The sequence below is a fragment of the Lasiodiplodia theobromae genome, assembly GCF_012971845.1.
Source record: "Lasiodiplodia theobromae strain AM2As chromosome Unknown scaffold_9, whole genome shotgun sequence".
NCBI lineage: Eukaryota > Fungi > Ascomycota > Dothideomycetes > Botryosphaeriales > Botryosphaeriaceae > Lasiodiplodia > Lasiodiplodia theobromae.
This window is the reverse complement of record NW_023336585.1, coordinates 536,436-557,315: the sequence shown is the minus strand read 5'-3', so window position 1 is coordinate 557,315 and position 20,880 is coordinate 536,436. Positions and strand designations below refer to the sequence as shown.

General features: G+C 54.8%; 7 protein-coding genes across 7 annotated transcripts; 3 read left to right on the top strand and 4 right to left on the bottom strand.

The window, feature by feature from the left end:
• Positions 1-1,483: 1,483 nt before the first annotated feature.
• Positions 1,484-3,057, bottom strand: LTHEOB_3574 (Extracellular serine-threonine rich protein; the record flags this gene model as incomplete). The annotated part of the gene is made up of 3 exons (XM_035512512.1): positions 1,484-2,832; positions 2,890-2,925; positions 2,985-3,057. The coding sequence occupies 3 exons, from the start codon at positions 3,055-3,057 to the stop codon at positions 1,484-1,486; spliced, it is 1,458 nt and encodes a 485-aa protein (XP_035362662.1).
• A 1,143-nt stretch (positions 3,058-4,200) lies between these two features.
• LTHEOB_3573 (uncharacterized protein) lies at positions 4,201-4,873 on the top strand (the record flags this gene model as incomplete). The annotated part of the gene is made up of 2 exons (XM_035512511.1): positions 4,201-4,255; positions 4,311-4,873. 2 exons carry the CDS (start codon positions 4,201-4,203, stop codon positions 4,871-4,873), a joined length of 618 nt encoding a protein of 205 aa, XP_035362661.1.
• Positions 4,874-9,385: 4,512 nt separating this feature from the next.
• LTHEOB_3572 (Vacuolar assembly protein) lies at positions 9,386-13,526 on the bottom strand (the record flags this gene model as incomplete). Its single annotated transcript, XM_035512510.1, has 7 exons — positions 9,386-9,615; positions 9,699-10,258; positions 10,313-11,897; positions 12,136-12,199; positions 12,243-13,142; positions 13,193-13,219; positions 13,284-13,526. The coding sequence occupies 7 exons, from the start codon at positions 13,524-13,526 to the stop codon at positions 9,386-9,388; spliced, it is 3,609 nt and encodes a 1,202-aa protein (XP_035362660.1).
• Positions 13,527-13,996: 470 nt separating this feature from the next.
• Positions 13,997-15,173, top strand: LTHEOB_3571 (uncharacterized protein; the record flags this gene model as incomplete). Its single annotated transcript, XM_035512509.1, has 2 exons — positions 13,997-14,116; positions 14,166-15,173. 2 exons carry the CDS (start codon positions 13,997-13,999, stop codon positions 15,171-15,173), a joined length of 1,128 nt encoding a protein of 375 aa, XP_035362659.1.
• A 254-nt stretch (positions 15,174-15,427) lies between these two features.
• LTHEOB_3570 (Glucan synthase protein) lies at positions 15,428-16,757 on the bottom strand (the record flags this gene model as incomplete). Its single annotated transcript, XM_035512508.1, has 2 exons — positions 15,428-16,366; positions 16,428-16,757. 2 exons carry the CDS (start codon positions 16,755-16,757, stop codon positions 15,428-15,430), a joined length of 1,269 nt encoding a protein of 422 aa, XP_035362658.1.
• Positions 16,758-17,245: 488 nt separating this feature from the next.
• LTHEOB_3569 (uncharacterized protein) lies at positions 17,246-18,944 on the bottom strand (the record flags this gene model as incomplete). The annotated part of the gene is made up of 2 exons (XM_035512506.1): positions 17,246-18,764; positions 18,826-18,944. 2 exons carry the CDS (start codon positions 18,942-18,944, stop codon positions 17,246-17,248), a joined length of 1,638 nt encoding a protein of 545 aa, XP_035362657.1.
• A 441-nt stretch (positions 18,945-19,385) lies between these two features.
• Positions 19,386-20,829, top strand: LTHEOB_3568 (Zinc finger RING-type protein; the record flags this gene model as incomplete). Its single annotated transcript, XM_035512505.1, has 3 exons — positions 19,386-20,346; positions 20,396-20,574; positions 20,629-20,829. The coding sequence occupies 3 exons, from the start codon at positions 19,386-19,388 to the stop codon at positions 20,827-20,829; spliced, it is 1,341 nt and encodes a 446-aa protein (XP_035362656.1).
• Between the last annotated feature and the right edge of the window lie 51 nt (positions 20,830-20,880).

Below are 20,880 nucleotides of genomic sequence, written 5' to 3'. Positions count from 1 at the left end.
CTTTTGCTTGTGTCATGGATAGTTGAAGCTACCATCCGAACGTGAATATATAATTATTAATTCGACTTACGTAGGTAGTTGAATCTATAGTCCGGAAGAAGACGCCCAATTCAAATTATACATTCACGTCCAGACGATAGCCTCAATTACCCACGTGCGTCGGATAATTTCTCGTAAATATGGTGAAACCCCATCTCTATTCCAAGGTCCTGTTTTTCTCGGCACTGGCCTTTAGCCGCAATGCCCTTTTGTAATCAAAGGCGTTGAGATTTGATCATACCCGCTGCCATAGCCCTGCTGCTTGTCAACAAGGACGCGGGAAAACGATGAGCACCTGCATAAAATCGAGTGGGGATAAGAAAACCGACATGACACAAATAAAAGCTCCAGCACCCGGACCAGAGTTGGTTTGCAACGCTATATAGTAACCCTGAGTACGAACCAGGGTCGCCAATTAAAAAAAAAGGAAAAAGCAAAAAAACAATCCCCTCCAAGGATATTCCGCCGTTCCCTCCCACCACAACCTCCACCCAAGAAAAGCGAACCATGAAACGTCCCCCCCAATTTTTTTTCCCCCAACGCTAGCACACCACTCCCGAACCACCGCAGCAATCCCTGCTCGTGACCCTAATAACCCGCCCGTTCGGCTGGCGCCGCCCCCCATCCATGTCTTAGACACTGCCTGCAGCGGCGAGGTCAACGGGTTTTTCGGCGTGGCCGAATCCTTCCCCGAGACCCACAGTCCTGCACGATCGCCAGGGAAATAAGGGTCTCGAAGCTTGAAATTGTTAATTGGAAAGTTTAAAAAAAAGGTGGGTGGATGGGTGGGGGGCGGAAAGGACCAGACCAGCCTCCCGTCTTTTTCGCGCTCACCACCCCACTGCGGACGTGGAGAACGCTTCTGGACCGGGGGATCCGGCCAAGTGCATGTCGATCCGCGCACAACGGCGATCTTGCCTTCGTATTCGCGCATATTACAGTAGGAAGGGAAAAAAGCTTGTCTTCACTACTACTGATCCTCCTTACTTCACTCTCTTCACTTCTTGTATCTCGCTTCTGCAAGCTGCAATTCTGGCTCCACCTGGTCATTTTTGCCGTTGTGTGACACAACCACTCACAACCACTCGGAACACAGCATCAACGTCAGCCTCGGTTCAGCCATGCAGCCAACCGTGAGTCCCGCAGCGGGCGTCCGGGGTTAGCTGCATGCTGTGTTGTTTGCGGGACCTCAAAATTCAAATCCAGGATGTGAATCCATTTGCATTGATCGTGTCACATTGAGCTCTATTCTGTGAATGCATACATCGAAGGTGGAATTACATGAGGGTGTAGACAAGATGAGTCAACAAATGCGGGTGGTGAGTGGTGCAATGCTGAAGCATGAGAAAAGACATTGTTGACATGAGTGAAAAGAACGGATTTTGGTCAGCAAAAGATACTGATGAATCATCCACATGGCCCACTAGTGTCGGAGAGGAGTGAATTAGAAGAGAGCTGCCATAACAGCGAGGATGATAGCTGTAGCCGATGTTCCAGCCAAGTGCTTGGTGCCGACTCCCTGAAAAATGGACAGGGGAGCGGTCGGAGTAAGAAGGGTGCTGCTGATGTTGCCGTTTCCGGTCGTGACAGGTGCCGCAGTGGTGCTGCCAACAGTTCCCAATGCATTGGAGGCGATTGTTGTGGTACCTGTGGCATTTGGAGTCGACGGGACGTAGGGTGGAATGGCGGGTGTCAGCCATACAGAAGAAGTCAAACCGTCCGTTGTGGCCGGGAGCGCCGCCGAGCTGTCGCCAATGTACGTCGGCGTAACCAGGGCGTCGGAAGTCAATGTGCTCACCGAGATGACAGTCACCGAGGTGTACGAGAGTACCTGGGTCGAGGCTGGTCCGGTAGCCGCTGGAAGTCCCGAGGAAGCATCCGTAGGCAGTTCAGTCGTCGAATCCGAGTAAGGGTTGGCAGTTGACGGGAAGAAGCCGGATGGAAACTCGGTAGATTCGACAGACAGGGTGCTCAAGCTTGCAGTGAACGACGGTTCAATGCTTGGCGGGTACATGGTCGACACCGGAAGTGCTGAGGCCGAAGAGTAAGTTGGATTGGGAGAGTATCCCGACACCGGAAGGGCCGAGGTTGCATCCGAGGACACCGTGATTGGTGAGTAGAGGGAAGTGAAGTCCGGAGGGTACTCAACCGACAGCGTGAAAGTGGAAGTGGCAGTCACAAACGTGGTTGGTCCGCCCAGGGTGATGGTGTCCGAGTGAGTGTAGACGATGGTCGGAGGCAGCACGATCGAAAGGTAGGTAGGAGGCCAGAACAGCGAGATGGACGTGACGCCAGTGCCATAGGTCGTCGACCAAGTGGTGCCTGCGATGGGCGAGGTGGGCGAAGGAGGCAAAATGGTGAACGTCGTCGAAGAAGAGCTCGGTCCAGTTGTCCACGGAAGGTCTGTCGTCCACGGAAGGTTTGTCGTCCAAGACAGGTCGGTTGTCCACGGGAGGTCTGTCGTCCACGGGATCCCAGTCGTCCATGGAAGGCCAGTCGTCCACGGAAGAGCCGTCGTCCATGGGTACGAGCCCGAGGGGAAGGAGATTGGCGAGATCGTAGGGTACCAGGTTGTGGTGATATCGCTGGTGTACGACGACGTCAGGGTCACCGGGCACACCGTGGTCGAGACGGGAATGTAAGAGGTGAAGACCGAAGCAGACAGAGTCGGGCAGGCAGTGACAGAGCTGGGGCAGCTGGTGACAGTGACCTCGTAGGTTGCAAAGACAGTGGAAGTGGTAACGGCCGGAATGACATCGACAAAGACGATGCTAGTCGTGTACTCGGGCTCATCTGCAACCGCTCGTCAGCAATGAGCTCGGCGAACTGTCTTCGAAGGAGACAGCTTACACTGTCGGTTGGCGAGAGTGTTGGTCGGCAGGCTGTCTGTTCCTCAGTGAGCACTCAAGCAAGCGTAGCTGGAGGCGTGAGCTCTTGGATCTTACAACTTCCATGCTTGACAGCCAGAGTTGCAGACACGAGAGCGGCCAGAGCCAGAGCAAGCTTGAGCAGCAGCATTTTGAGGATGAGCAACGAGAGCAGGAGACAGAAAGAGATGGATGATGAATCAAGCAGAGAGACGCGGAACGAAAGACTGCAGTTGGTGGAGAGAAAGGTGAAGAGGAGAGGAAGACGAGAAGCGATGATGAAATAGTCGCCGAAGGCGTCTGAGAATGGGGAAGGCGCGAGTTGGAAGTGGCAGTCGCTCGGTCTGCGTCATCGGCGATGCCGCATCTCCAGTGCAGCAGTCGCGACTGACGCCGGCGAGCATTGGCGAACACAGTTGGCGAGACAAGCTCATCGAGGAATGAACGGGAGAGGAAAGAGCACGAGGTTGCATTCATTGCCGTTTGCACATGAGAAGATTCTACAGAAGGTTGAAGTCGCGGAGGAGTGGCATGCTACGCGGACGGCGGCACTTGGAAGTGCCGTGTCCTGACCCAATGGTAGCGCAGAAAATGGCGTCGCCGTTAGTATACCGGCTGTCAGACCAAAGTAAATGCAGCGTGACCAAGTGGTTGAGGGCGCGATCGGCTCACGAAAGCGGTCCTGCATACCAAGCGGCGTCATACCCGCGCCGATGGGCGCTGGCCTGATCGTCATGCTCAGCGAGGGCGACGGCGTGTGCAGGGCGCAGCGCAGGTGGGCGGGGGCATGGAGCAGCGAGCAAACACAGCTTTGCAGCGGCGAAATGATGGCAGGCTGCAAGAGGTCTGGCGGGGGGTGGCCATCTGCAGCGCGGGCGGCACAGGGCGTTTCAGCTGCGGGCGTTGCACAACAAAGCGGCCAGGCTGCGGATCAAGGCATGCACGCCGCCCACCCTGCTGGTCATCCCTGGCCCGTGCGCTCGCTTAGCGCCCGCTCTGCTTCCATAAAAGCCATCCTACCCTCCGCGCCCTCTGCTTCCTCCTCACCGACCACCTTCGCAAGGCATCGCTAAGCGTCAGGTAAGCTGCCTTCCAACAGGCGCGCGCACCGCATTTTCAATTGAGTCTCAACTTAGAGCTCTTCCTGATCTTCCTCGCTGCGCCAGCTCACCATCCGACTCCCGGCTCACTTTTCGTCCTCTACAGACATCGATCCAAAGCATTCGCTTCATCGTCTCAGCTCCATTTGCCTCGCGCCTCAGATCTTATTCCAATCACTACGACAACAGTCAAGATGCTCGGTCTCAACGTCCTCGTCACCTTCGGTCTGGTCGCCGTGGCTTCGGCCGGTAAGTCAAGCCCAAGCTTCGTTCGAAGGTCGCATTGTCATAACAAGATCTTCAGGCAACATGCACGGCATGAACGACCTCATCCGCCGCGACGAGTGCCCCACCGCCGTGACCGTCACTGTCACCGAGTGCGGTGTTGTTCCTGGCACCACGACTGCCCCCGGTGAGGGCACTGTTCCGGCTACCTCTGCTCCCGCTACCGAGACCAGCCCCGCTGGCAGCGCCACTGAGTCCAACCCTGGCGGCCCCGAGTCTCCCACTGGCACTGAGACCGGCACTGTTCCCGCTGGCACCGCTCCCACGACCACGGCTCCCGCTGGCACTGGTCCCGCCGCTACGTCGGGCGCTTCTGGCACCACTGAGGCTCCTGCTCCCTCTTCGGGTACCGAGACTGGCGGTGCTCCGGCCTCGTCGTCGGCTGGTGGCTCTGGTGGATCTAGCTCTGCTGGTGCTTCCGAGACTACCGGTGGCGGTGCCAGCCCCACTGAGAGCGAGGCGGCTGGTACCTCTGCCGCTGCGTCTTCGTCGCTCGCGCCGTCCAGCGCTGCTGCGGCTGTCAAGCTCGACAACGCCATGGCCGCCCTCTTCGCCGCCGGCATCTTCGTCGCCCTTGCTTAAACAGGGCCCCAACACATCCACATTTCCTTTTCAACTTTGGTAACGAGCGTCAAATGGGTTTATGGGAGTACGATATCATCAAGACCTGGAAAGGCATGGCGGAAACGGTAATGGAAGGCGTGGAATCATCTTGACTATCCAGACAAGGGTCTGTAATTCTGGGCATAGCGTGGAGGTCATAGTTGGTGGGCTCTTCTTGTTGACAGTTTCATTGAACAATCTGAGTCACCGTTGACCTCACTCCACTTACTTGAACGCGTTGCACCGGCGGAGCACCTTCCACAATGTGCTCGATGAATCTTGATGTGCATCCCTGCGCGCACGGGTCAGCGATTGACTAGCGCCCGGTGTCCCGCGCCGGCGAGTCAGGGTGCGGCCGGGGTTTTAGTGGCTGACGCTGGCGCACGGCTTGCGGAGCGATAAGGAACAGGCAAGCCTGGGCCAACGCGCGCCGCCTACCGTCCAGCCGCCCAGCCACCGCCGTCACTTGCGGTGCCAGCGAACATGCCCGCCAGCCACCGCTAGCCATCCGCCTTTTTGTGACAGCCACCCACCCACGCCCTCACAGCAACGACAGTCAAGCTTTCTTGCTTCCCTCCGTTCTACCAAGACTCAGATCGGCTGAAGCCGCTGCTAGGAGTTGGCTGACGCAGAGACAGGGGGTAAGCTACTTTTCTCCTGCAGGTCGTCTTAGCTCGGTGCAGCAGACAACTTGGACATCTCGCCCTGGAGCAAGGCACGCAGCGACCGGATTGGCTTGAGCAGCGTGCTTCTGTCTCGCTCTAGACGACGGGACAATTTGGCGAGCGAGCCACACGATGGGGTATCCTCATATTTCGCACCCGATAGTCGCACGCCAGCAAAGGGATGATGGAGGTCAGCGATGCGCACGGCGAAAACGAACATAGGAGAGAACCCCTCACGACAGACGCGACACGACATGGACGCGGCTCCCCTCTGTCTATTTTTCGTTTGTCACAACCAGAGAGGCTCCATCGACAGCAGCGGCAGTCTGTGCTTCCCGCCACTGGCGTGTAGTATCCTCCCATCCCTTCGTTCCACGCTTTTTCCCTTGTGGCTCGTTGCGTGTGTGCCCCTGTCCACATGGGACTGCGTGGGTACCTAAGTCAGTCATTGGCGCCGCCCGGTACTTTTTTCCTGCTTTACCAGCCACCCCGCCGCGCCGCACCGTTGCACCTGCCAGGAAAGCGCGGCACTCGATGGCCGATGGTCTCCTCCGGCGGCGCCAGCGAAGGGGGTCCAGGACACACGAGGGGAGATATGACGCTTCGGTCGTGCGACGGGGTGCGTCCTGCCGGGAGCGTTGCACAACGACAGGAGTGGTTACCGCCTTTGTGGCGGCAATCTGCCTCTTCGTCATCAGCGGCCATTCAACGATCGATTGCCAGAGCAAAGGCTTGCTGAGTCGGGCAGCATTGATTCTGCTCTCGGCCCGCGGCGCCTGTTCTTGGTTGCCGTGTGCAACACCGACCAGAGTGTTAATGATCCTGGGAACCCTGTTACGGGAATTAACAGCTGCAACTTATGATTGCGCTGTGCGCACAGACGATGGCCAGAAAGCAGCAATCCATGCCGGCCCAAAAAGCTGAGCGGCTGCACCATCCGGACGCGGAATGGCGGGCATGCAAGCGCAAATGAGGAGATGGGGAGCGGGAAACCACATGCACGCACGCGTCTCGATCCCGATTTCGCTTTGCCTGCTTTCCGTGGTCTGGTCGCCAGGGCAAGAAGCTGAGCAAAAGGTAGAAAATGGCGGGCTGTCGTCGCACCTAGATATTCTTTTTCTTTTTTCCTTTTTCTCCCCTCTCTGCGTCGTGTTGCTACATCGCTCCTGTACCATCAACGGCGCTGCATGGGTTCATCAACGGCGCTCCCCACATCTTCAGCCGATCCGCACCTCCACCCCGGCTTGGCCGCGCCGCTCACTCCCCACTGCTTGCGACGACAACAGAACCATTATCAAACCACGCCTCGGCTCCTTTTTCCTCGTGCAGTCAAGTTTCTTTTGCTCCGCAACCCTGCACTTCGCTATGCTTAAGGTGTTTAAGCGTTCCAGGAAGAATCCTGTCTATATCCCGGTTCAGCACCAGTGAAACGCGGTGGCTTGATGATAGGCGCCTGTGCCATTGGATAAGGGAAACGTAAAAAAAAAAAAAAAGAACGCCTCAAACAGCCAGCAACTACGAAAACTTGGCGCTTGACCAGAAACCTCGGCACATGGTAACCGGTTGTCTTGCTACCTTATCAACACACAACAGTGCACCGTGCGCTTCTCATATATTAAACCAAACCGAAAACATGCACACACAGACACAAAACAAGCATGAGCAACAAGGCGAAACAAGACTCCAACCACGCTTGTCTCAAACCATCGAGTTTCTCCGGCGGTGCGCGTCCTGATAGGCGGAAGAGAACGTGGAGACGCGGCATGCATGCGAAGCTTTCTCGACTCCAAAAAAAAAAAAAGTAGGCAGCCTCTCAGCCAATGCGTCATCATGGATGTGATAAGAAAGAACCAGTCCTCCCCATCCCCCGGTACCTGCATGATTGATTAATTGACTGGTTGACATCGTCTATTCTTTCCCTTTCCAAGCCGACCACTCCCCGGTTCCCCTCCTTCTGTCTCTCTACTCTCCGGGCCGGGGGTCCTGAACCGACCCAAGCCCGCTTAATTGTCACTAATACTGCGACCATTGTCCGGTCCTGCTAACCGATCGAACGCTCGATGAACCGGGATTCCTCCGATCTTGATGAGGTACACTGGTGCACTGAACAGGACGCTCGCGACGCTACGGAGAAACCAAAGACTACTAGGCGCTACTGAGGAAAATTGCGGGACAGGGTCTCTTCTGAAGACCATTGGCTCGCACCTCCTGGTCGGTGGTCGTTTAGTGAGCACTCGGTTTGTTGAGATGAGCTGAAAAGACTGGCGGGTTCAAGCCTGCCGCACCCATTGGTGGCTGGAAAGATAGAGTTACTTCGGCTTGGGCTGGCACGTCGGTTGCTGTGAGTGGAGGAGAGAAGAATAGAGACCGCCAACCCGGTTTCTTGCACGCATATTTCTTTTCTCTGCAAGCGGGCCGTGGAAAAGAGCCAGGGCAACTGACGATGCAGATCTCGGCCGTGTCCAGCCATTCGACTTCCTGCGATCCTGGATACTGTTGAGTGGGAAAGGCGCTCGCTCCGCCCCGAACACATTCTCCCCTCTGGCGGAATTCTTCAGCTTGGACAAATCGTCTGAAACACATTCCTGAAAAAAGGAATTTGAAAATGGCTCTGCTTTTGCTGCCGATGGTGTAGTGTTCATTTCGAATCTTATTAATTGCGACGCCGCCGGACACGGAAAAAGCTGCACGTTTCAATGGCTGTTGTCCTCGGTCCTCTGTCCATGTTCACTTCTTTCTGTTAGTAAACATGTGGCTTTATTGCACATGTTGTCCAGTAAACAAGAGTGCAGATGAATGCTTCGGAGCCATCTCGCGCCGCTCATCTATGTGATGCCTGCTTGTTCTCTTAGCCAATAGATGAAGCTTTATACACATGCGTGCTGCGTAATATATTGTCAGACATCACAATTCCTTATATTCATTGCCATTTTAAATTGCCGTGTATTGTTGCTTTTTCTCAACACCAAGTACCTACCCTAGTCTACTGCTTTATACAAAACAACAGCTACGCAAATTTCCAGTAATTCATGTATATCAGCAAGTAGTTTAGCTGATCATTTAGAAGGAGCAGCAGTGGTTAATCTCACTTGTTCAACTGGTATCTATCACTCATCGAATCCCTAAAGTTGCGAGTAGAAGGAAGTGATGACCCAGACTACTTATTTTGTAAGCTCCCTGGGCCGACTAGTTGAAACAGTGTCTTTCTCTCTTTTAGCGTTCTGCTGAAATGATCGTTATAGTGATCATATTTAAGCTATCTGATGGCCTTCTGTAGACCTGGTTGGTGTTTGTTTGGTATCTTCTCTAGGTCCTCCTTTGTGTGCGGCTTGCTCTTCACAAAGTCCACAGGGGAAAAAAAAAGAAAATAGTCTATTAGTCTAATAGCGGTGACCTCAACTCCTACACCGGTAATGTGTAGATACATACGTCTGACAGAGGATTTGTACTTGCATTTTAGAATGTCCTCAAACAGTGCCTTGCGTTTTTTTGTTTTTCGCGATTCTATATACCCTCTTTAAAAATCCACAAGTTTCACACACGAAGGTTATTGCCGAATCAATCGCTATGCAAAGCCGCGTAGGCAGCAGCTCCGCCCATGCAGTAAGTAAGACACACGCACACACACACACACACAAACCCCTTTACTACACCTCACTACAATATCGCCATACGGCAGCCCCAACGAGAGACACGGCTCGACGCCGAACTTTTCGACAGAACGCCAATATGCTTTTTCACACCAGAATGCTTTACCCCTTCTCGCCACTATCTTGTCCTTCGTCTAACCCTCCACCATCATCCAAAAACCACCACACCAATCCTTCTACTCCGCCACTTCCGCACAAACAGGACACCCGCCGCTGATGGCGTTGCGGATGAGGTGAGCGTGCGCGACCTTGCCGCCAACGCTGCGGCTCGATGTGTCCGGATCTTCGGCGAACTGTGCCTGCAGCATCGACGCCGCCGAAGCGCTAGAGCCCGAACCGGCCGCGTCGAGCAGGCACGAGAGGTGGTAGACGTGGCCGCACGCGAAGCCGATGAGGGTTTCCTTCTCTGTTTCAAAATGAGTTAGCTATCAAGTCCTACTTCTTTGAGGAGGAGGAAAAAAGGAAAGGGATGTAGCATTGTTGACGTACCATCTTGTGTGAAGGCCTTCCCACAACCCACGCAATGCCCTGGCTTGAATCCGCTGGCAGCCGTGTCGACGCGATCGGTGATGGTAGCGGCGTCGTTCTTCTCCGCGACGTCCTGTGCGTCCAGCAGCGGCTCGACGAAGACGTCGACGTGGTCGGGTTCCTTGTCGACGACCTCGAACTTGACGGCCTTCTTCCGCCCCGCCCGCAGCGTCTCCATCGCCGAGGCGACTTCGCTCCGCAAGACCTTGGCGACGCCGTCGCTGATGCTGAACTGGATCTCGTATTCCCTGACCATGCGCCGGATGCCGTCTCTGAGCCCCTCGATCTCGAGACCCTCGGGAATGCGGCGCACCAGCGTGATGGGGTCGATGGCGGTGCCGACTTCCTCGAGGAGCCCGCGGATGAAGTGCGGCTTGTCCATGCTGTAGTCGAGCAGGTCGTCCCAGAGGTCTGGATCGTCTTGCTCCTTGGCAAAGGAAATGGCGTACGAAACGTCACCCATCTTGTCGATGATGAGGAACAGGGCTTTCTTTACTTCGCCAGTCTTGGAGAGGATGTAGCTGCATGATTGTCAGTTTCTGCTGCCTTAGCATGCCGGTGTATCGAAAACTTACACAAGCTCGGGGATGTATTGACGAGCGTCGCATACGGCGCAAGCCTTTTCGTAGTCATAGCTTTGCGAGGTTTTCACGAACTCCATCAGAAGATCTCGGTCATACTCAGCGAAGAGCTCCACGGCGAGATCACCAAAATCCTCGACCATTGTCCTTCCTTCATCAACAATGCGAGCATGAGTCGTACGCAATTCGCTTTCGCTCCCTTTGCCGGTCCACAGAGCATGCATGTAGAAGAAGAGGAAAGGCTTGAACGAGTCGCCTCTCTCCTGAAGCTGCTCAACGACAATGTGGGGGTTTACCAATCCTTGATAGGCATCTTCAACCAGAAGTTGCACGGCTTCTGAAGAGGCCTCCTCCAGCTCTTCTAAGGGTGCCATTTTCATTTGCTCTCTAGAGATTCGGACCATGATGAAGCCTGGGATATCGTCGGCAACTTCAGCCGCAAGACGGTACTCGCGGATGAGAGACATGGTGGCATCAGCATTTTGCACGCGAATGTAACATTGCAGGGCCTGCTTAGGACGACCGTCGGCAATGTATAGCTTGGCGAGAGCTTCAATAAGAATGCGCCAGTCTCTCCCTCGTTCGCCTCCTTCGACCGTGTCTTCGGTGATGTCTCCGGCATCCAGCTTGCTTTCCAGTGCATTGATGACGCTGTTCACATTGAACAGTTCCGGATCCCACAGATCCAAAAGCTCTTTCAGTCGGACGCGGTCGCGAATGATGTAGTGGCCCAGAACGACCTCGTACACAAGAGAAGGCAACGGCGGATGGAGTTGCTTTGTAGGGATGTATGGGGTGATTGCGTCGAATTGACCAGCTTGAGCGAATGCCCAAACCCAGTGTTCCCATCGTGACGACGTTCCAAGGACTTTCCCTGCCACTTTGCCAGCCGCTTTCCAATCTTTTGCAGAAACAAGCTGTTGCATCCACAAGTCACCGATGCGGCGCTTTTCCTTCTCCGCGGCCGAGTTGTGCTGTTTCTCGGCAGAAATGGTGGATTGAGAAGCATCATCTGCGAAGAACTCTGCTATGCTGGGCTTCCGTCGGAGTGAAGAGACTGGCGTGAGGATGGTTGGGGACATGGGATCTTCACCTTGTTGAGGCGGCGATACGATTTCAGGATGATTGTTGACCAACTCCCACGCATCTTCGTAGTTCTGGTGATCCAGAAGCCACGAAAGGTGGTCTGTAAGGTCACGCTTCACACCGATGACGCAGTCGTAGGGACTGTGGATGAAGATCTTCAAGCCGGATGAGACAGCTAGAGGGTGGCCTGCCTTTGCCAAGGAGTTTCTAGCAATGGATGATTGTCCGGTCATGCTGCGCGGTAAACGATCCTTGCCATTTTCACCGCTGCTCCCCAAGCTGGCTATGGAAGCGCCTGAGCTAAGAATTCGCTGAGCCGTCACTCCGGCACCCCAGATACCCTCGCTAATCGTCTCAAGCGCCCCACGCTGCGTCGTCGGACTCCCTGGGTACAGGATTGGAACATAGAGGGTACCGAGATGGTAGTCGGCTGCCGAGAGGGTCTCGAATCGGCTGACTGTCAGAGTGTCCACATCAACCTCTTCAGAGGTATCTGCGTCTATTAAGCGGACCTCAGGCTGGATTCCACTGGATCGGTGGTGTATTCCCCGTTTGGCTGTGTCCGTGGTAGTGGTATTGATAGGGTTATCGTCATCATCGCGAGTGCGATATGCAAGAACAAGAAGTATGGAAGGGGTATAAAGCGATAAACCAGAAATAATACAGTCGTCGAATCGAAGCCTGTTCTGTCAGTCAATGTACGCTCCCTATCCTGATTCGTGGTTCCTTACTTATGAACAATGTCTGCACGCCCCGCAGACCTTTCTCCAACGTTTCTTCCTGTGCCGGCTCCGCCTGGATCGACCTGTATCACCCAAGCAGTATCGCCCCAACCGACCAAGAGCTTCTCTGTCTTTGGCTTCAGACGCTTTGTGCCATTCTTGCTTGGCGAGCCTTGGATGTCTGTAGCATCGGTTCCAGAGCGAGTAATACCGTTTTTGACGGGGGCGTCGTCATCTGGTTCAAGATTGTTCTCATCAATCCACTCAATCCGGGCTTTCCAGACAGAGGCCATATCTTCCCACTGGCCATGGAAGGGCCGATCCACGTGGGCTATCCGCCTCCAGGCAAAATCCGAGTCGATACCTTCCAGCTTGAGATTGGACCGCATTATCTTGATACCCTGCTCATTTGCCCATGCCACGTATCTTCCTGAGAGTGACCATTTAATTGAACTGATGCTGCCTTCACCCGAATGCAGTATAGTGTCTCTCCCAGTGTTTGCACCGAGTCCGATAGAGCCCAACCATCCAGAAGCCGCAGCGGCAGCACTGTTGGTGTTGGCCTCCGCACTGACACCTGGACGTCCTCCCTGCGTCAAGATCAGGTTTCCAGCCAATCCTCCTGATAGATAACTTCTGTCACTCTTGTATTCCGGAGACAAGGCTACGGAATTAATAGGCCTGCGGAAATTCCTGAGGGTGACATCCCTCTGATCCACTAGGGATGAGACGCAAACGTGGCCATCGATCGAAGAGGTTGCGACGAAAATCGAATTGGAAGGAGTGGCCGGAAGCGGAGGCTGCCGCGGAGTTCTCGATGGTGGGCTTGACACAGTGGATGCGGCAGTACTGCGCCTTTCCGGTGGGGGGATAGGCTCGGTAGAGATTCTCGTCACAGGTTCCACTCTCAAATCCGGTAGAGGAGGAGGAAACGGTGAGATGGACACGGAAGTGACTGAGGCTGAATGGGCGTGATAGAAGCGCAACGACTGGAAGGAAGGCATGGAGAGCACATTCTGCTCAGAGTTAGCTGCGACAAGGGTTGCTGACGGCAGCGGATACTTACAATGTTTCCATTGTGGGTGCCTATAATCTACACAAGCTTAGCAGAGCTCAAGATGGGCGGCGCAGCTACTGCGCACTTGGTCGGCTCATACCATCTTGTCCCCTCCGACAATGAAGGCGCTGGTGGCGTCGCCATTGCGGTAGACAGAGCCCAAGGTGCTGGTGAGGCGATCGTACTTCAGCTTGGGCTCGTCGTCGTCCTCCTCCGAATCGTCCTCATCTTCGTCGCGGTCCGACTCAACATCGGCGGCAGTTGTAGGCTCGTTGGTGGTGCGGGGGTCCTCGTGAGGAGCGACGAGCTCATCGTCGTGGAGTCCATTTGATTGCGCAGCCATGCTGGGGCATGGTCCGCGGTGAAAGGAGGCAGCGCGGGATGGATGAGCTGTCAAGCGCGCGTGTAGTAGTGGTGTTGGCGTCCCAGCATGACGCCGTCGCTGATCCCGGCCGCCAAGTCCCGAACCCTGCCCGCCGGCCACCAATTCGCCCATCTGCAATCCGACATCTTTCTTCCCGCAAGCCGCAACCCTCTCCAGAGCTCGTCTCTTCGCCAAATTCCGATGCATTAAACTCCCAAGATCCGGCGATGAATGCTCTTCGCAACAATGCCTTGACTTCGCGCGCGACCCGCGCACTGGTCGCCCGGCCCACGCCTTTCCCGCCGTCCTACTGTCGCCCTCCGCTTGCCCGCTTCGCGCTGTCGGCCAACCCTCGTTCAGTGTCCAATTCCGCCCGTCGAACAAGCAGCCAAGCGAAGGATGAGGTCCCAGCAAGCGATTCGGTTGTTGAGGAGCCAAAGCAGGAACCCATGAAACGTTCCAGGACCTCGGCAACTACCTCTCCAACAACTCTGCGGAAAGTCGCGGTTGAAGCTCAGCGGAAGAGGATGAGGGCAAAGTCTGAGCTTCCCAACACTGAAGAAGCGAAGGTGAGTTTCTGCAAGCACATATGTTTAGCTCGTATTGACTTATGCCCAGAAAATCTCCGCCTACTGCGCTGCCGAAAGGTACAACATATTCGACGTTGCTCGTCTTCTTCGCGCCGAGGGCTATGAGCCAGATCCTTTCAACACCGGCTTGTACCCACAAGTTGTTCATGTCCAAGTCAACAATGCTCTAGAGAGCAAGGAAACCGGTGATATTTTCGTATTCCCGTCGGGCACTGTCGTGTCTTGGAATGTTCCCGAGAAGGTATCTTTTCGGTTGGTCCACCACACACTGGTGGACGCCGCGGAAGGCTCTCACCTGAGGCACGTTGAAACCGAAGACCTAGCATACGTTGAGGATTCCACTAGGAGCTCGAGTGATGTCTCCGGGGATACCATCATTTTAGGAACTGGGACTCCCGATTTTGATCCTTCCAGACAGACCAACCTAGCGGATGGGCAAGATACCTTCGACTACGAAGTGGACACTGTTTTGGCCAAGATCGCCTTCTCCTCTGGACTGGCACGCTCGACGAAACTCGCAGTTCTCGAGGGTCTGCTAGACAGATATTTCGACTCCACTCGCTCCATTCCTACGGTCCTCTCCAAAGGCGCGCGGTTACGATTCAGCCGGAAGTTCATCCTCATGAAGACCGGCGAGCTCCTCAATATCCGGGCCCAACTCAATTTGTATTCCGAGCTCACTGATGCTTTGCCCGATATCTTCTGGGATAGCAGACATGAGCTTGGTCTTGAGGACTATTACACCAAGGTCGGTCGTGCTTTGGATGTATCCGTGCGCATCAAAGCACTGAACGATAAATTGACCTACGCGCAAGAGATTGCCCAGGTCCTCAGTGATCGGTTGGGTGAGAAGCATGGCAATTTCTTGGAGTGGATCATCATCTATTTGATCTTTTTCGAGATTTTGTTGGAGATTAACAGGCTATTCAAGGAGTGGGAGGAGGCGTCGGACCCAGAAAGTACTTCTAATCTACTGAAGTTGTACTTGGAGGAAGAGCTTGCCAAAGACAAAAAGAACGAAGAACAAGCATCTTAAGGCACTCTCGTGTTTCACCGTCTGAGAAAGCCCTCAAAGATCTGTACCAAAAAGTTTTCTGGGATACCAACTGGCGTTTAGCGTGGTCGCGCTACATCTTGATACCCCATCTCAACTCGCAACACATTCTGTTCAATAAAACCCCAAAGACATCAAATCTCAACTATGACCCATTCAAATTCTGGCAATCCATGTGCAGAAAAGCAGATTCAATCAGGACAACTAAAGAACATGATTCAAAAGACCCAAATTCCTCAATCAGCAAGTTCAGCCTGCTTCTTGGCCGGCTTGGTCATCTTGCTCATGAACTGTTCCGCAAACGAGGTTCTCCTTTCCCCTCCAACCTGATACTCATCTCCCCACTCCTCGATCCCCGCCATCAACATCTCCAACACGCTCTCAAGCCCCCCTTCCCTCTCCCTCGCAATCGCCTCCAACCACGGCCAAGCATTACGACAGACGTCGCTCGCACAGCTGTCCGCCGGAAACTGAATCGCCTTCACGCCCGTCACACCGTCCGCCAGCAGCTCGAACGCGGCCTTGTCGTACCCCTGGCACATGCTCCTGTACCGGTACCACTCCAGCAGCCGCACGTCGCGCAACATCCCGCGCGTCCCGCGCGACAGGCGCGCGACGAAGGTGAGCAGGGCGTTGGAGTTGGCGAAGCGGAAGCGCGTGCCGCCGTACAGGACGGGCGCCGCCTCGGCGCGCACCTGCCGGCACACGGCCAGCAGGCCCGTCGCCAGCGGCGCCGGCTTGAGCTCGTCGACCGAGTAGCCGATGTCGTCGTCGCTGTGGTCGCGCCACGGTACGCGTGTGCCGTCTGGTCGGCGCGACAGGTCGAGGCGGTCCTCGACGCGGATCGTGCGCTTGCGGAAGCCGACGTAGATTTCTTCGATGCGGACGACGTTGGAGGAGGAGGTGCTGGTGGTGGCGGTTGGAGTGGAGTTGTCGTTGGTTTCGTTGGCCTCGTTGGTCTCATTGCTCTCGTCGGTCTGGTTGTCTCCATCGGTCTCGTCGTTTTCATCGGTCTGGTTGCTCTTGTTGGACTGCTTGATCTCATCGGTCGTTTCGACTGCGGTCGGGCAGCCAAGAGCGTAGTCGTATATGATGTCGCGGAGCTCGCGCGGGAGAGAGAGGAAGGGGAAGATCTTGCGCTTGGGGAGGGGCCGGTCTGCCTTCGGTTTCTGGATCTGTTAAGGACTAGAGTCAGAAACCAGTGTTCGAGAACAAAAATACGCAATCATTATTCACCTTTCGTGTTACAATTCCTTCTCCATCCTCATCTGACTCGTAGAAGGCGCTGTCATCGGTGTCCTCCGGGTCTGCGTACGACACTGGTGTGCGGCGCAACCGCTTAGAGCGCTCCCGCCTCTGGGGCATGTCTCCTCGCTTTCGCTTGTTGGTTTGATCGGATGACTGTTGGCCGAAGGTATCCGGCTTTTCGCTGATTTGTGACATGGAGTTGGAGATCGGAGTCGGGTCGTCGTGTTCCTTGTAGTTCCTAGGCTCTTGAGCCTCTTCAAAGCGATTCCCTGAGAGCCCGTTGCTCCTCTCCCGCAGTATTTGGGTCGTGCGAGCCATCGTTCAAGTGCAATTGATGGACTGAGTTTGAATTTTGTTGGTAATAGTAGTGCTGCAAGCAAATGGTGGAATAAACAGTGGGTATCTCGAGGAAAAGAAATGAATATTGGAAAGTTTGACGCGGGTTTGCTGAAGACGCGTTTTTATGTCGCGGAATCAGGTGCTCTTAAATAGAATGTTGTCTGACACGAGCGTTAGGGATGGCGGACGTTAGGTTAGGCAGCAGCAGGCCATTCTTACCCAAAGCGGTTAGGCGTGAGGCATCCACCCCCTCACAGCCTCACTGAACCTGTTGGCAACCACCCCATGACTATACAGGCATTGGTCGATCATTTGCGATAGTGTCCAATAGTTGAGGATCCAAACAGTCCAGAAGAATTATGGTCAAAGCGGTTTCTGCCGCGGATACTGGGTATAGACAGTCTACCAACACCTACGCTATGCAACACTATATCGCTAACTTTTCTCTACATTACATCTAATGCTCATTATCTCTTTCCTTTTTTCTTCCCACCACCACCGGCCCCCTTGGTATGACTGACCGGGGCGGCATGCTTGGTGGCCTTGATATGATCGAATAACTTCGTCTTTGAAGGGAATCCTGTTTGACATACAACACACTTGTGCTTTAGCTCTTCTTGATCCGCCGCAGCTTGTTTTGCTGCTTTCTTTGCACGTTTTTGTGCTGCTTTCCCCTTCTTTGGAGCGGCGGCTGCTGCCGGCTTTTCATCATCCGAATCAAAGCCAAGCTTCGGCTTCGAGTCCTCATCTTCCTTGTCGGATTCGGCATCTCCTGCCAGCCTAGACTCTAATTTTGAACGCGGCACATAGTCATCATCCGATTCCTCTTCTTCAGATCCGGATGGGGTTGGCTTCTTGCTGTTCGTAGAAGTCTTCTTCTCCTTCGGATCCTCCTCCTCTGATTGGTCTTCATCTTCCAGATCAACATCCTCGATCGCCTGTGTTGTTTCCTCCACTTCGGATGCATCTTTGCTTTCTTCGATGACTTCCTCCTCCTCAGCATCGGGAGTTGCCACGCCACTACTAGGCACATCGTCATCCAGATTGAGCTTCTTGTTCTCTTTCCGCATCTTCTTTTGCAGAGCATACACTGCCTTTTGATGCTTTTTACTCTTCTCGTGTGCTTGCCACTGGTTTTCGCTCTTGAAAGTCTTGTTGCAAGCCACACATTCAAAGTGCTCCTCCTCGATCTCCTCTTCCTCACTCTCCTCAATTTCCTCAGGCTCCCGCACTTTGGTCCACTCGGGAACCTCCTCGTGCATCAAGGCCTCGCGTTCCGCCCTAGCGCGAGCGGCCTGGGCATCACGCATCTCCTTCAGCGCCTTCTGCCTCTCGGCCTCGGTCTGGGTGTTCGGCGCCCAGCGAGGGTCGCGCTTGCGGACGAAGGCGACTAGCTGACGAACGGCATCGTTGAACTCGCGCACGCCCTCCTCGCGCAACCTAGCGTTCTCCTTCTCCATGTACCGGCGCGTGCGCCTGTCGGGCGCGTCCGAGTACCTGTAGATGTCCTTCCACGCGAACGTCTTCTTCGTCGAGAAGCTCATCCACACGGCGTAGAACTGGCGCACTACGTCATCGTACGACGAATCCTTGCGACCGAATGTAGGGTATTCCGGCGCGTCCAGCCCTTCCCAGGCGGCGGCCACCATCTCCTCCTTGGCCAGGGTGTCGAACGTGTCGCGCAGGAAGCCGAAGAAGCCGTCGGGCTCGTCCGAGTACTCGACGCGGCTGTTGAAGCGGCGCACCATGCGCGTGATGTCGTCGGCGGTCGTGACCTTGACGTCGTGCTCGAAATGCGCGTCGGCCGGGTCGGCGCCGCTGAGGATGGCCGACTCGTGCGAATCGTACCATGCGCGTTCCTGCGGATCCGACAGCACTTCGTACGCCGACTGCACCTCGGAGAACAGTTCCGTCGCCCATTCTTCGTTGCCGTAATTGCGGTCCGGGTGTAGCTCGAGGGCTTTGCGACGATAGGCTTTCTTGATCCTGCGGCGAAGCGAAGAGAGGTTAGCAGAGTCATGGTGGAGGAAGGGTGTTGTTTGCGCACTCGTCCTCGGTAGCCTGGCGCTCGACTCCCAGCAGCTCGTAATAACTCGTCTTCATGGCGGCGTTTGCAGCTTGCTGCCCTGCGCCGCCGCCATTTGCTGAGCTCTGGCCGGACCCCATATTAAATAAATTTGGCGCGTGGGTGGTCGAAAGTTGAAAGTAGAGTCCCCCGCCAAAAAAGTTACGTGGGGTTGCAGCGGTTTGTGTGAAGTCATGGCACCAATGCGGCGACTCGAGTCATCGATCACCGAGACGTCGACCACACCTGAAAAGGTTAGCTCTTCTGAGTCATAAGAGCTGTCGACAGCAAGATTGCACGAATCGTCGGCATGTTTTCAGCCGCCGACTGCGATCTCGCCCGCCACGCGCCCCGGCCAAATTTACAATCACCGCGCCGCGCCCATGTGATGCCATCAAATCTTCGGGAGGCTTTAGATGACTTCTCGGACCTTTTCCAACCCCATGTCGCCGTGAACGATGCCTGCCGTGCTTTGAAGATCACCACTGCTGTAGCCTTGCGCTAGTCTACCGGCCAAGACATCCTAGACCAAACCGCATCCGATGAAGTTCGGCCACATTTTCCAGGAGCACCTCCAGCATGACGGCTTCCCCGCCCACTGGGTCGCCTCCGCCATCTCCTATCGCCAGCTGAAAAAATGCATCAAGAGGGTGCAACGAGAGCTGGCCGATTTGGGACTTGATCCTACGACTCTGGGGCAGCTGCTGAGGACGGCAGAGCAGGAAAGAAACGAAAGGCTTGCCGAGTACCTTCTGTCCAATCCCAAGTCCTCGCCCGGACATCCAGACGCACCAGTCCTCTTCCAACCCAAGCTGTTCATTGCCGTGGATGATGAGACTGGCGAACCTCTAGATGCCCACCTGTCTCCTCTCACTAGAGACTATCTCCAGCAACTAGCTATTGCTCAGCAACTCTCTCATGTAAGAATATCGGACGCCGATACCCCGCCTTCAACTGCGGATCAGGAATCAGGCGAGTCTTCACGAGGGACCCCATCGGATGGAACCAGCAGTCCTGATGGACAACACCGGGAGACGCGGCCGCACCGCATGGTTGAGCTTCCCCTGACCTCGGACTTGGAATTTTTCAGCATCCTTCAGAATGAGGTGTCAGGGCTGGCCGCTTTGCAAGCCCAAGAGCAAGAAAAACTAAGCAAGGAAGTGACCGCACTTGGAACAGTTGTGACCAGAGTCACAGAGCCAAATCGGAAATCTGCCTCGAAAACGGACATGGCAAAATGGCGGAAAATTTTCGAGCTCTACCTGGAATCAAGGATCTTTTTCTCAACAACCGAACTTGACCACGGCAAACATGACTCCACGAAAGCACAGGCACTCCTTCAAAAATTCTCCGATGAGCTTAAACGGCAGAACGTTGCGTCAACATTCAAGAAGAAGGAAAGCAGCGTTGCCTTGGAGCAGTTCCTGAAGTTGAACATGGCGGTGCTTCAGAGCCTCCGGTTCCAAGAAATCAACGACCTCGCAATGCAGAAGATTCTCAAGAGTAAGACTTACTCTGCATACAATATGCTACATTGACTGACAGCCTACAGAGTTCGACAAGCGTACGGCTCTTGGCGTCAAATCCACCTTCCCGGCTGCCCTACAGCAGAGCATGCCGCGCGACATTGCAAAAGCCATCTGCTATCAAGTCTCCACTGAGCTACTCCCGATAGTGCCTCAACTGGACGACTATCTCTGTCCCGTCTGTTTCAGCATCTCGTACCGACCCGTGCGCCTGCGCTGCCAGCACATCTTCTGCATCCGTTGCTTAATCGTCCTGCAGAGAACCAAGGAGGATCACTGTCCGCTGTGCCGAGGAGAAGTCGTCATGGAAGCAGACAGCGGCAACCTGGATCCCGCCCTGGCCGACTACCTCGTCAAGTACTTCCCGGACGAGGTGAAACTCAAGCAAAAGGAAAATGTCAAGGCGGCGGGTGTGGACCAGTACGGTGAAGCGTACAACGACAAATGCGTTGTCATGTAAATCAGCGTCTTGCATAATTTTCTTTCAGAGTAAGTCGACCCGTACCCAGAA